Here is a 14075-nt window from a genome sequence, read left to right as displayed (position 1 = left end):
CCAATTAGAAAAGAGTCAGGCAGTTATTAGTAATGGAGCAGCTCTGTCTGCTGCAGATATAACCTCTATTTGAAGCTTCTTTTCATGCATTTGTATGTCAAGAGAACACTGAAGACTTTAAATAAACTGCACTGGCATAAATAGTGCAACTCTGAGTCAATGTAAAAAAAAACAAAAAACAAAAAAAACTAAAATACTATCACTATCACTAAATAGTATCACAGGTATTTAGTAGTCATTTCCCTTTCTTTCAAGCTTACCATCCACTTGGTTCTGATCGTCCCTGACCAAAGGCACTGAAGCTTCCATCAGAATGTCTGTAACGCATTTGTCTTACGTATCCTAGGAAGCAACATTATGGAAGTTTAGGATAGCTGCCAACAATATAACTTGCATTTTCCAAAAACAGAGTTATTTCAGTTACTCCATTCAGCTATGGTAGTGGTATTAGAAGTAGTAAAGCTATATATTTACCACAAAGCGATTATTAAAGTTGCAAAGAATACCAATGGGTATGTAACTTTTTTTAGTAGTAGTAGTAATCACTCACCTGAGCCAAGCATATAGATAGGACAATTAAATGTGTAATATTTCCTTTATCACCGATTCAAAATGAGTAGGCAGCCCAGGAATTAAGCTGAATATGAGAACACACAACTACACAGATGTTTGGTTTTATAAGCAGACCATAAATGGCAGCTACCATAATTTCTCAGGGAGGGTCTGATTTATAATGGTTCATCACAAGGACAACAATCCTGATAAATTATAGGGCATGCTCAGGAGGGTGTTCATGGGCTGGATATTTTCTGCAACTAGGCCGCAAAGTTTTGCCTCACAAATTAGGCTATTCTAAGTTGGGGTACAGGTCCATGCCTGGTCCTGCAGTTTGTATACTAGTTTAAAATGGTGTTTAAAACTTTGGCCAACATGTTGTAAAAGGTAAATAAGGGGATCTCTGGATACGCAAGCCCCCTCTTGGGAGGAGGGCTCCCAAGGCAACTGTGGAAAAGAGTGGACTTTTCTTTCATGTGGAACATGGAAATGGTTTTAATGTAAATTTAAGTATTCTTTCTAAGGTAATAAGTTATTGGAGGCGTAGAGATCCTTTCTCTTTCATATTTGAGCCCAGAACAAGTGTGCTTTGCAAGCAACCACCTTCTTGTATAGGTCTCACAGGTACAGAATTCAAGAGAAAATCTCCCTAAAGGAGCAAGACAAATTCTGCCTCCACCCCAACCCTACACAAGAATATAAGATACCACAACAGCGTTGGGATTATTCCAAAAAGACAACAAATCAATTACCAATAGCCATATTTTGGATTGCACGTTGTTTAATGTCCTCAGTGAGATGTCCAGTTAAATTCAAAAACTCCATTACGTGCACTATTGGCATCATTGTAGCAAGGTTTTGCTCCCCACATCCGGTAGGCTCAACGATTAGGGCTTCAGGATTGGTCACAGCCCGGCCCACCATGTCTCCTGCAAACAGAAAATACCAATTTATATTTGATAAAATAGTTTAACTAAAAATATAGACTATGGTGAGCCAACTAGGTCTTAATAGATGTAAATGGATTCTTGTCTTTCTTGAAGGAAATAGGGAGAGGTCATTTCTATGAGGTTTGTGACCCTCTGTGACCTTTACATGGCTACTCTCCACCTGCTGCTTATATATTACTGCTGGTCCACCTTCCATGGGCACAGCAGTATGGGGGAAGTGTGGTATAATATCTATAGCTCACCTGTTCCAACACATTCAGATTAATTTGTCCAACCCCATTGTAAATATCACATTATGAGAATCAGAATAAACTCCAAAGAAAACTGTAAACAATGTTAATGAAATTTTAGTTTGTTTAGCATTTAGAAGCCAAACTTCATTTGAGCCTCAAAAGATAAAGTTAAAGTCCATGGGAAGGAGACAGCAGGACATGACAGGGCGTTGCTTAAAAAAGCATCAGGAAATCCCTTCTTCAGAAGGCAAGGTGGACAAGCTAACTGTGCTTTGCCAGACTGACTGTAAGCAGACAAGAATGCTGAGAATTAAGGTCATGTTTACAATCCATGGTAATAGCCCAACAGTGGTAACAGAAAGCAAATCTTCCTCTAAACTATAAGGGTGTTAACTTCCTTTAACAGATGTATTTAAAAAAAAAAACACATTGTTGTAAGGGTTTATATATTTATTATAGAATATTTTAATGTTTTGAATTTAATTTTCCAGCATTAGACTTTTAAAAAAAAAACAAGTCAATTAATCATTGAATCTATAAAGAAGTACATCCCTTTGTTGAATGATCACAGGATGACAAATCTTCAGAACTTCATGTCCTGCCTGCCAAAAGAAAAGACTGATCATTTATACAATCACATAGTCAAGTCAGATACTCCGAGTTGGAGGTAGGTTAAACAATAACCAGAAAAGGCTAAAGGTCCAGGAACAATCACCAATTAGTGACAACTCTATTATGGTTCCGTTAAGGCAACAGTGATGCTTTTTTGTTACACCTCTTTATAATGCTGCCACCAGACTTTGACCCCTTGGTCCATTTTAGGCAAACTACTAATACTGGCAGTACTCTAGCAAATCCACAGACTGCATTTACTGAGGTTCCTTCAGTCATAGATTTTTGTGAAATTTAAACTATTGTATAGTAGTAAGCCTGGAGCCTGAATAAAAAAAACAACATATGTTTTAATACCCTGGAATAGACCCTTAAAAAGCATTTCAATAGGTAATTATCACTTTTATATTTTGAAGTCATAAAAATTGTACTTTAACATTAACTTAATGATTATAGGAAACATTTTACTAAATGTCCTAATGCAATGCAGTGTTTGTTGTGCACATTCTGCAGATGCAGACCATCCATTCTGGCTGGACTGCTAACTTAATTAAAACTGAAGGTACACCAACTGATTTCACTTCTCCACAAGTGATAATGGTAGCCAGCCTCCCTTGATTTACTTCTGAGCTCAGGGTGTCATAGATCCTCATTACTCATGATGCATCACCTTGGCCTAAGCTCAGTGTACTGCTCCACCTATATCTTTACATGACCACAGTTTAGTGAAACAATAATGACTATTTACTACCTCCAGGTAGGAAATGTTATATTGACAGACATGATTTCAAAAATGAGTGGGTATTATTTGTTAAAAGGGTTCCATTTATGAAATCTCCCACTTTGGACTTATTATCCCCAAGATCAGTGGGCTGTATATATCTATGAAAAACCTGACGAGACTGTATCTAATGTATTCTATTGTACCAATTGTGATTCCAGAACAAATTAAGTGGATGTGTGTCTTCATATCTGTAACCAACATCCTAGCCGATTTATTTGTTTTCCATTGGAAAACACTTTGAAAACATTTATAGTATAATTACCAACCTTACTTTGTATGTTTAGCCTGAAGAGGTGCAAGGGTGATACATTGGACTGGAGACCCTTTCATCTGAAAAGAAAGACGAAAAATAAGATGTAATACAAACTACTACTGAAGAGTTCTACATTTGTGTGTAAAATCACATATATATCACCGTAAAATAACTATCCCTAAGTAACCGAGGCTGCCTTCGTAATGTATTAAAGTGAGGGACCATCATCATAGCATAGTGCGAGTTGGATCCTACTCAATATATTATCTGTGTCTCTCCGGAAGATAGATTTCCCAGATATGAAGTCCCAGAGACACCTCAAGGAACCAGTGTGAACTTAACTTGTGGATTTTTCTCTGCCAAACATTTTGTATTGAACGTTCATATTTCCAGCCCTAGCACAGTATAGTATTGTGTTGACTATTGATTGGTAACCTGTAAAATGAATCCCTTTTTAAAAAATTCCATCAGCAAACACCTCCTATACGTTTCCTTTTGGTCTGGTAAATATTTAGTTTTTGTTTCTACACCCCGCGGATCTGATATTCAGAGAGGTTTTGTGTACACGTAATGTTCTAACACAAAATATGTGTTGCACACAATACTTAGGCATTCCATGCATTTCCAACACATTACCATGTTCTTTAAAGTCTAGGACTACACAGCGATTATGTACCAATTGATATCAGTTCTATCCAAGGTTTTCTAAACTATTCAACCATTCATTCTGCAGTCTAAGATAGTAGTTGGGGCTAATTAACGCAATTAAACCTTAGAAAGGCTTTACACTTTTGACGAGAACAGCAAGTATTTTTGTTTACACAAAGGGTCTTTAGAAAGAAAAGCATACAACATTATCTAAATCACCCTTTGTAAGAGTGTATGTTACCTGTCTCATAGTAGTCGTAGAGGATAAGTGTTCTTTCTTGGAAGTTCTCCACTCTGGGTCCCATTTCTAGTGTCACATTGAAGGAGACTCCATCACTATCCATCTATCGAAAATGGAACAGAAAATACATCAAAACAAGGGAAGGTTACACTTTATGCCCCATGAGAAATGGTGAGATTTGCCATCATGATTCAGTCAGAACCACAGGAAGGTTGTTTCTGATCAATTACCACCGTTTTCAGGCATTTACAGTTGCCACAGTCACACCTATTATAATACATTGTTTGCTATGACGATAACCCTTTGTTCCCACAAAACTATTTTTTTTGTACCCAGGGGTAGGACTTACATTGTCAAAGTAGATGAAGAGACGATTGTTCTTCACTTCAGCTTTGGAAAATTGAGATTGCAACTATAAAAGTTGGAAAAAAAAAATAGTTGAACGTAAACCAGTTGTCATAACCATGCACAATACAAGTCTGGCTAGGCTCTAACGGAGCTTCAATAAACTAGTCTCCTGCACTGGTGCTTTATTTTGAACCCCCAAGACCTTTTTTATTGGATTGTTACACAAGCTTTCATATGGCATACAGAAAATCCAGACAATATAATTATTAAATGTCTACAGTTAGTAGACCTTAACACCTAGATAAGCTATTTTGGCATACCATTCTGAAAAATAAAGGCAACCATATGGGACCCTCCTCCTTTTCTTCCTTTTTTCCATAACTGTCCCTGCTTTTCAGGGAAATCTTCTACAAGATTTAGTAAGTCTATAGGATTTGTGTGGAGCGAAGACCCACATATCTGACAATTGCCATCTTACCTCGTTGCACATGCCACTAAACACCAAAACTGGTCAAACTGTCTTTACAGATGGAAAGGGTACAACCAGCAAACGGTTTCAAGGATGGAAAGTCACAATGGTCTAAATATTTCTGAATACTTTAGCAAAACCAATGTGTTTCAATAAAAACACCTAAACTCAGTACAGTTTTTTAAGTCACCCTTGTGTATCTACCACAACCCGTCCCCTTTCTGGTCTTTGGTATATTCCCACAACAAATCCCTTGCAATTTTTCTCTGGGTCTAATCCAGCACATGGCTCAGATAAAATGATACCTTAGATTGAGAATCGTATGCTACAGAATATCCAGAGAAGAGAGGGATGTTCATCAGAGCCATGTTGGACTTGTTTTGAATGCCATGATAGCTGAAATAGAAAAAAGGAAAAAAAAAGTGCAGTGTGCACCAAATAAATAACATACCGGTAGGTCTAGAATTTGTAACACACAGGCTTGTATAGAAGCAGTGTGTACAGCATGCTTTTATATTTTTTGTGGATGATAAATAGGATTTAAATGTAAGTGCTGACTGGCACTTTACACAAGCTGCTTCTAATGTGGAACTGAATATATACATATTGGTTTACAGCAGAGAATTTATCTTCTATCAGACACAATATCTTATTAGCACCTGAATACTAGATGCTTGTTTGCAATCTCCAGTTTATTTCTAAAGTATTTGGGAACAGGAAGATATGCAACTGGTTTATGTCAAAGTTCTCATTTGCTTAGGATTTTTTTGTAGTATATTTCATGTATACAAATAGTTTAAGAACCAAAAGACACAAGCCTTTTTCCTACCTGGCGTTCACCTGAATATCAACAGTATATGCCACTCCATCCTTACAGTTTTCTGGGAATGTGGTCAAAGACAGCGAGAAGGCAGAACTTTCCCTTTCCACAGGAATGTTGAATTCAACTCCGGTCTGTAAACAATGAACACAAACTGCACATTTATCCTCAGCCAGTTATTCTTTCTATTTGAAATATCATGTATTCTGGACAAGGTTGAAGATTTTTACTGATGTGAATTCCTATCTTCCTCTGTTGTAAGATGCAACAGCTACTGACCAAATGGTTGAGTTAAACTCAAAATGAGGGAACAGTGTGGCTGTAGAGTCTTATTATAAATCAGTATGTGGCTGCTAAGCATTTTCATAGCTACAGTAAGACATGCCATGCACATATTCTTAGGGTGAAGTGGCACAAGAGCAGACCAAGATAAAATCTCAATGCCAATGATCTTTAAGTGGTTGTGTTCCCAGCATAGTCAATGTCACAAACACTAAAGATCATTCCTTTATTTTATTTAGGATTTAAAGTTCTAAAGCATAAGCAGCATGCCTTTGCTAGTGGCCTATAAAATTAGTCACATAATTGGAATCCTAAAAATAGCAAGTGATATTTGCCTTAAACTTATGAGATGAATGTGAAAAAAAAACAATATAACATGACATGTTACCTGCACCAGCACACAACCATTTCCAGACACATCCAAACTGTAGTCTCCAGGAACCTGAGGGAGAACCTCTGTCTGAAGGACTATTCTGCTGGCTTGGTCAACAACAAATTCTTTGAGGACTTGATCTGCACGTTTCAGCAGAACTTTGTTTGTGGCATCTTTCTGGTACACCAAGATTCCATAAGCACAAAGGGCTCCCAACACGACTACAGTGTCCTGAGGTGGTAAAAAGAGCAATTAAAAGCACAGTTAAAATGTCTTCTTGTAAATGTAGAAGTGTAAAACTATTGGCAACTTTTTTTTGACATCCAAGTAGAAAGATTCCTTCTTAATTTGCCATCTTGAGACAACAGAAGTAAGAAGAGGTCTTCACTAACGCACACCTTTAAGACAGATGGCACCAGATCAACTTTCCCCACCGAAAGGCTTCCTAATTTTTTCTCTTCACTTTACAAATTCTGATTTTTAGTTTCAGAATTGTGTAAAACTACATTTTTCCTTTTTGGAACTTGAATTAAAGGGACTGAGCTTCTTTTCCATGCAATGCTACTACAGACAAAGTGGTCTCCAGCTACATTCATGTGTTGCTCTGTTGGATAGGTGTATTGATAAAGCAACTACCGGGGAAAGTTTACCCCCATATGGCCAGAGTTGGTCCTGATTGTAGATTGCCATTGACTGCTGAAAAAACAATACAATGTTTCCCTACATAAAAAACACTGTCTAAACAATATATATTAACAGAGGTTTCAGTTGCATTCATAATACATAGCAGTAAATAAAATTGGAGCTGGGTGCCTGGAGACATGCTAAAAGCCGAGAACAGCTCAATGGCGGCTGAAGACTCCTGGCTTTTTCTCACCAAATACAATAAGCAACACCAAAATGGCAACTAGGGTCTAAGATGAAGTGGCCCCGAAACAGGCAATCATACAAAAAAAAAAAAAAAATCAAAAGGTCCATTACTGATGTGGTCCTGTAAGAGCCATATATATTCTGCTGTCCAACAATCCAGTTGGCAATCTTGGCCATGTTGTTTAGTTCTTCTGGAGATACTGTAGAGCTGTTTTTACCATGAGCCATAGCCTCAAGTACAGTGGCTGTAATCTCCAATTCTGCTGAGGGAGCAGAGGGAGAGAACAGGAAAGGAGTCTTCTGTTCTGGTTGGGATCTACGCTCCCAGTGAAGAGAACCACCTGGTGGAAAAGAGCAGAGGAAATGAATATAAATAATAATTAATATATATTTATTAATATTAGACCAGGCTCAGAATATAAACCTGTAAATGCTCTAATGCATACCAGTTTAGAAATTATAGTAATAGATGATACTCCTGTAAATTTTGTTTACAGAAACCATGTTCTATATCCTTCCCCATTTTTAGAAACATCACCTTTCTGTGACATTAGCAAACCATAGTATTGTTCTTTTGTAGAATTCAGCATTTCCAATTATAACTTGAAGAATGCCAGCAATAAAGTAGCTGGAAAAACTTGCAAAGGCTTAAAACCCAAATAGGCAGGTCATTCTAGAGAAATCAAATATTCTAGAGCAGCGTTTCTTAACTAGGATTCATGAAGCAAAGTTATTTCAAACAGTCCCCCCATGTAAAGTTTTTTCACACAGAATAGAAGTGAAAATGTTAATAGCCCTATGTTCTGATAGTTTGCTGCTCTCAACAGATAGCTCATTAAATCAGAGAAATCCCAGCTTGAATTTACAACCCACAATCTTAAACACATGAAAAGCAAGTTATTCTGACCTGTGTACAGTTCTTCTACACAATTGCATATCAATTAGTTTGCATTAGGCTGGTCACAAATGTGTGGTGTAAATTGTCTTGTACCTTCATCGATGGCCAAAGATTTCAGCTTTTCATGCATCGCATTGGCACGTTCTTCATTTCCAGTCAGCCGGAAGGTTTTGTAAAGCATAGCATAGTTATATAAAGACTGTTCCCTTCGAGATGCTGCATCCAAATAGGTGAGAGCTGGACGTAACAGAGAGGGCTAGAAAGACAAGATCCATTATTAAAAACTTGTATACTACATTTCCCCCTTAATTGACTCTAATAAATGCAACATCTGTTGGTATAATCATGGAAAGAACAAGGGCAAAAAGCAAAATCTACCGTAGCAAATAAGTTTATCCATCACAATCCAATGGCTAGTGATGATTTCTCATGATTACTAATTTTCATCCTCATTAAATTTAAACCACCTAGGTTATGTGGCCATTCTCTTTTTTTGGTTGACTAGACTTTTTGGTTGGCAGACTATAGAAAATTGCCTCTCCAGTTGCCCTTGTCTTTATCCTGTCTGTCTCAGCTTCTTCCAGACTCTTAGAATTCCATACTGCATGACACAAGCATACAACCAACACTGTGTAAAATGTTGAATGTCAAGGACGAATAGAGGCTATGAAGGTAAAAAGAGGGAACACAAACATGGGCCACAAAAAAGTAAAAATAATCTTATTGGGTCACTTTAATTTCTGCACAGATAAGTCATAGTCTCTTTAAGCCCAAAACGTTCATTTGCCTTCTTTTTGCAGTTTATCCCCAGCATACAATGACTACAAAATTAGAAATTACTTCTGTACTTAAATCTTTAAACACAAATACTGAAACTTTTGCTACATAAGCTTGGTTACCAAGTCATAGGTGGTCACCATAGGAAATGATTTGCATGAGAATGAGACAAATACTTACAGTAGCTGCATAATATGTCTCAGACAAGAGATTGACCACCGCACATGTAAAGCTAACATCATCATCAGCGCCTCCCTGTAAAAATGAAACATAGCTTTTATATTCTATGTATAAAATAGAACATAACCACAATATTGAGGCAACATTCAACCATGTTGGTTTTGGGGGGTTAATGGACCTCTAGGAATCCACCACAGGCTGAGCAAGGTCTGACAGTAAGAGGGAACACTGGAACAACTAAGTATTTCCTTCAAAATATAGTCACCTGGTCCCCTTCACGCTGCACACATACACTGCACCCTCGTGTGAATCTCTACACCTTGTGGCCTTCAGGGACCCACCTGTGTACAGCTCTACCTAAAGAAAATGAGTGGGGCAGAAGCATTCATTTACAGGATGAAGGGAACTTGGTGAAGGTGCTTAGTGAGGAAATGCTATGTGGCTCTGGGCAAGTCCTTACACTGAATATTGCAGAAATGGGAGCAGCAAGTAATAGATCAGAAGGCTGAACTCCAGCAGATAGGAAGATACTGGAAAGTATAGTTTGCCAAAATTATCCTCTAGTGAGAAAGGACATTTATCATACACTTTTTATGTGAGTTTTTTTTTTTTGTAGTGTTATAGCAAGCTATTCTAAGACCGCAATTAAATTGGTTCTATGTCTAGTGTGAAGACCAACTGTAGTGAAAGCAGTCGAAGAGGACAAATCCCCTCATTTCGGGGAGGTCGTCTTATTTTCTACTTTAAGACAAAAAAAATTGGATATCTCATAGAATTCAAATTGTTCAGATAAGGAAAAACTCATGCAAACACTTCAAGGATACTAAAAGAACAGCAAGGATTCAATTATACATACGTGACTTCATATGAACTCCTTCCCTCCGGTTTATTTTGTCTAACCCATTTTCAAACTGACAATAGGCATGCAGGCAATCTTTTGTGCCCTGGATGTACCCAGTATTAAAGTAGAACAAAACTCTACATTCCCAAGGCTTCTGGCTGAGAAGGAATTAAAGATTTATGGTTTGCTTACTTTAAGTGCATTATTAAATAGAGTTCCCACTGGCTTGAACGCTCCAGTAGACATGTCCTGTAACTTTTCCAAAAAGATCATGCCTTGCTCAATGATGTTCCTATCAACAAAGGTGTATGGACGCATAGACCACAAGGTACTCATACTCAAGACAGTCAACCTGCAATCAAAGATAAGCATCACTTATAGGTGTGGACAATTTTCTTCACCCTGCATTGTTTAATGCCAACTACTACCCCCACCCCCTGCGCAAACCTCTACTTTTTTTACTTGCCTCGCTCATGGAATTAATACTAGCATCATATTGATATATAACAGCACTTCATCTTCATACATGCAAACCACAGTATCATGTTCTATGCCAATTAGAAAAGAGTCAGGCAGTTATTGGTAACGGAGCAGCTCTGTCTGCTGCAGATATAACCTCTATTTGAAGCTTCTTTTCATGCATTTGTATGTCAAGAGAACACTGAAGACTTTAAATAAACTGCACTGGCATAAATAGTGCAACTCTGAGTCAATGTAAAAAAAAACAAAAAACAAAAAAAACTAAAATACTATCACTATCACTAAATAGTATCACAGGTATTTAGTAGTCATTTCCCTTTCTTTCAAGCTTACCATCCACTTGGTTCTGATCGTCCCTGACCAAAGGCACTGAAGCTTCCATCAGAATGTCTGTAACGCATTTGTCTTACGTATCCTAGGAAGCAACATTATGGAAGTTTAGGATAGCTGCCAACAATATAACTTGCATTTTCCAAAAACAGAGTTATTTCAGTTACTCCATTCAGCTATGGTAGTGGTATTAGAAGTAGTAAAGCTATATATTTACCACAAAGCGATTATTAAAGTTGCAAAGAATACCAATGGGTATGTAACTTTTTTTAGTAGTAGTAGTAATCACTCACCTGAGCCAAGCATATAGATAGGACAATTAAATGTGTAATATTTCCTTTATCACCGATTCAAAATGAGTAGGCAGCCCAGGAATTAAGCTGAATATGAGAACACACAACTACACAGATGTTTGGTTTTATAAGCAGACCATAAATGGCAGCTACCATAATTTCTCAGGGAGGGTCTGATTTATAATGGTTCATCACAAGGACAACAATCCTGATAAATTATAGGGCATGCTCAGGAGGGTGTTCATGGGCTGGATATTTTCTGCAACTAGGCCGCAAAGTTTTGCCTCACAAATTAGGCTATTCTAAGTTGGGGTACAGGTCCATGCCTGGTCCTGCAGTTTGTATACTAGTTTAAAATGGTGTTTAAAACTTTGGCCAACATGTTGTAAAAGGTAAATAAGGGGATCTCTGGATACGCAAGCCCCCTCTTGGGAGGAGGGCTCCCAAGGCAACTGTGGAAAAGAGTGGACTTTTCTTTCATGTGGAACATGGAAATGGTTTTAATGTAAATTTAAGTATTCTTTCTAAGGTAATAAGTTATTGGAGGCGTAGAGATCCTTTCTCTTTCATATTTGAGCCCAGAACAAGTGTGCTTTGCAAGTAACCACCTTCTTGTATAGGTCTCACAGGTACAGAATTCAAGAGAAAATCTCCCTAAAGGAGCAAGACAAATTCTGCCTCCACCCCAACCCTACACAAGAATATAAGATACCACAACAGCGTTGGGATTATTCCAAAAAGACAACAAATCAATTACCAATAGCCATATTTTGGATTGCACGTTGTTTAATGTCCTCAGTGAGACGTCCAGTTAAATTCAAAAACTCCATTACGTGCACTATTGGCATCATTGTAGCAAGGTTTTGCTCCCCACATCCGGTGGGCTCAACGATTAGGGCTTCAGGATTGGTCACAGCCCGGCCCACCATGTCTCCTACAAACAGAAAATACCAATTTATATTTGATTTAACTAAATTTTAACTAAATAAACTAAAATTTAACTAAATATAGACTATGGTGAGCCAACTAGGTCTTAATAGATGTAAATGGATTTTTGTCTTTCTTGAAGGAAATAGGGAGAGGTCATTTCTATGAGGTTTGTGGCCCTCTGTGACCTTTACATGGCTACTCTCCACCTGCCGCTTATATATTACTGCTGGTCCACCTTCCATTGGCACAGCAGTATGGGGGAAGTGTGGTATAATATCTATAGCTCACCTGTTCCAACACATTCAGATTAATTTGTCCAACCCCATTGTAAATATCACATTATGAGAATCAGAATAAACTCCAAAGAAAACTGTAAACAATGTTAATGAAATTTTAGTTTGTTTAGCATTTAGAAGCCAAACTTCATTTGAGCCTCAAAAGATAAAGTTAAAGTCCATGGGAAGGAGACAGCAGGACATGACAGGGCGTTGCTTAAAAAAGCATCAGGAAATCCCTTCTTCAGAAGGATGTCTAAAGTAAATTTATTAATTGAGTAAAACCAGTTTTGTATTTCCTAATTTTCATTCTTCATGACAGTGGTGACTGGGACAAGGGGTGAATTTCCCCAGCAGAGACACTGACTACAATAACAGTCGCACAGGAGTTTCTACACCATTTAGGATACAAGTTTTGCCTTTAACTTAAGGATTATTGAAGACATTTTTCAGCATCATTGCTCAAACATTTGGGCACATCAATTTCCTCCTGCTAACTTTGGAAAACAAATTAATTCAATATGGATGTTTTTTTGTGCAGATGTCTGGATAAATCAACTTACCTATTACCTGAATCTTCCCAGACATAGAACCTGGTACAATGGTTGCATTGGGGTTGATGCTGACTTGTACGACTGAATTTGCACCTGTGGTAAGAGCAGAAAACTGTAAACCTTAAAAGCTTTTACGTAAATCATTTAGCTCTTGAGAGTCTGAACCAAAAAAGTAACTTTTGTTTAAATACAAAAATGCAATAAATAGTAAGCCTAAACCTCATTTGCAAGTTGGCCTTCTGGTCTGTGCCTGCTTATGGATTGCACATCCACACTGGACTTTACAAAATTCCCCTGCTCAGAAATAACGAAAGGCTAAAAGCATAGTTCCTAATCTATTCAATGCTGATTTTCATTTTTACAGCCCACATACTCAATTTTAAGACCTCAAAATATACTTCTAGACCTTTATTATTAGGTCAGTCTCCTGGGGTCAGGGCTAGTTTAAAAAAAAAACATGAACAAAGAAAGTCACAGGTTCATACAATTCTCAGTCTACAGTGGATTGTTTTCTTGGGGCCATCATGAGTTGGTTACACATAGTTTATTTTTAGTGTATTTTATACATTGTTTAAACATTTCAGACCAAACAAAACCTGTTCATATTTTATATGACATTACCAAGTCTTATTGGAGTAATTTAGCTCCAAAGGACACAGATTGCCCATTAACACTTTCTAGCAAGCCCTTAGATGTGGCTAACTCTTCAAAAAGATTCCCTTACCTTTGACACAGACGAAGTCTGTTTTGGTCACTACTTGCTTGAGGCCTTCAGCCTTGCATAGAGACAAAGAAAAACATGTTTACAGTCTATATTTTGTACTGTCCTTTCAATGAGATTAACAAAATTCCTTTATTACATTGCTACTAATATTATAGACTACTAATATTATTTTTTATAATATAAAAATGTAGACATGGTATAAGCTATAGGAAGGACTGTTTTTCCAGTTGTCATTTCTTGCCCATAAATTGGGTCTACTCACCTCAACATTGAAATTTCGGATTATGGTGTCCTTACGGTTTGGTTCGTTGGGGTCAGCAGGTCCATCACATGTCTCACCAATGTTAATCGTTTC

At 37.5% G+C, this 14075-nt stretch overlaps 1 protein-coding gene across 1 annotated transcript; it reads right to left on the bottom strand.

The window, feature by feature from the left end:
- Nucleotides 1-2167: 2167 nt before the first annotated feature.
- On the bottom strand, nt 2168-14069 carry LOC140344956 (alpha-2-macroglobulin-like). Its single transcript, XM_072432143.1, has 16 exons — nt 13983-14069; nt 13721-13772; nt 13006-13089; nt 11995-12171; nt 10948-11029; nt 10327-10486; nt 9294-9368; nt 8430-8592; nt 7550-7779; nt 6584-6799; nt 5923-6047; nt 5399-5489; nt 4626-4688; nt 4277-4379; nt 3401-3464; nt 2168-2340 (listed from the first exon to the last, which is right to left on the bottom strand). Exons 3-15 carry the CDS (start codon nt 13028-13030, stop codon nt 3415-3417), a joined length of 1560 nt encoding a protein of 519 aa, XP_072288244.1. The 5' UTR covers nt 13031-13089; nt 13721-13772; nt 13983-14069; the 3' UTR covers nt 2168-2340; nt 3401-3414.
- Nucleotides 14070-14075: the final 6 nt, after the last annotated feature.

Source organism: Pyxicephalus adspersus, unplaced genomic scaffold (genome assembly GCF_032062135.1).
Source record: "Pyxicephalus adspersus unplaced genomic scaffold, UCB_Pads_2.0 Sca250, whole genome shotgun sequence".
NCBI classification, from domain to species: Eukaryota; Metazoa; Chordata; class Amphibia; order Anura; family Pyxicephalidae; genus Pyxicephalus; species Pyxicephalus adspersus.
The sequence above is the reverse complement of the archived record's forward strand: the minus strand, read 5'-3'. Positions and strand labels throughout refer to the sequence as shown.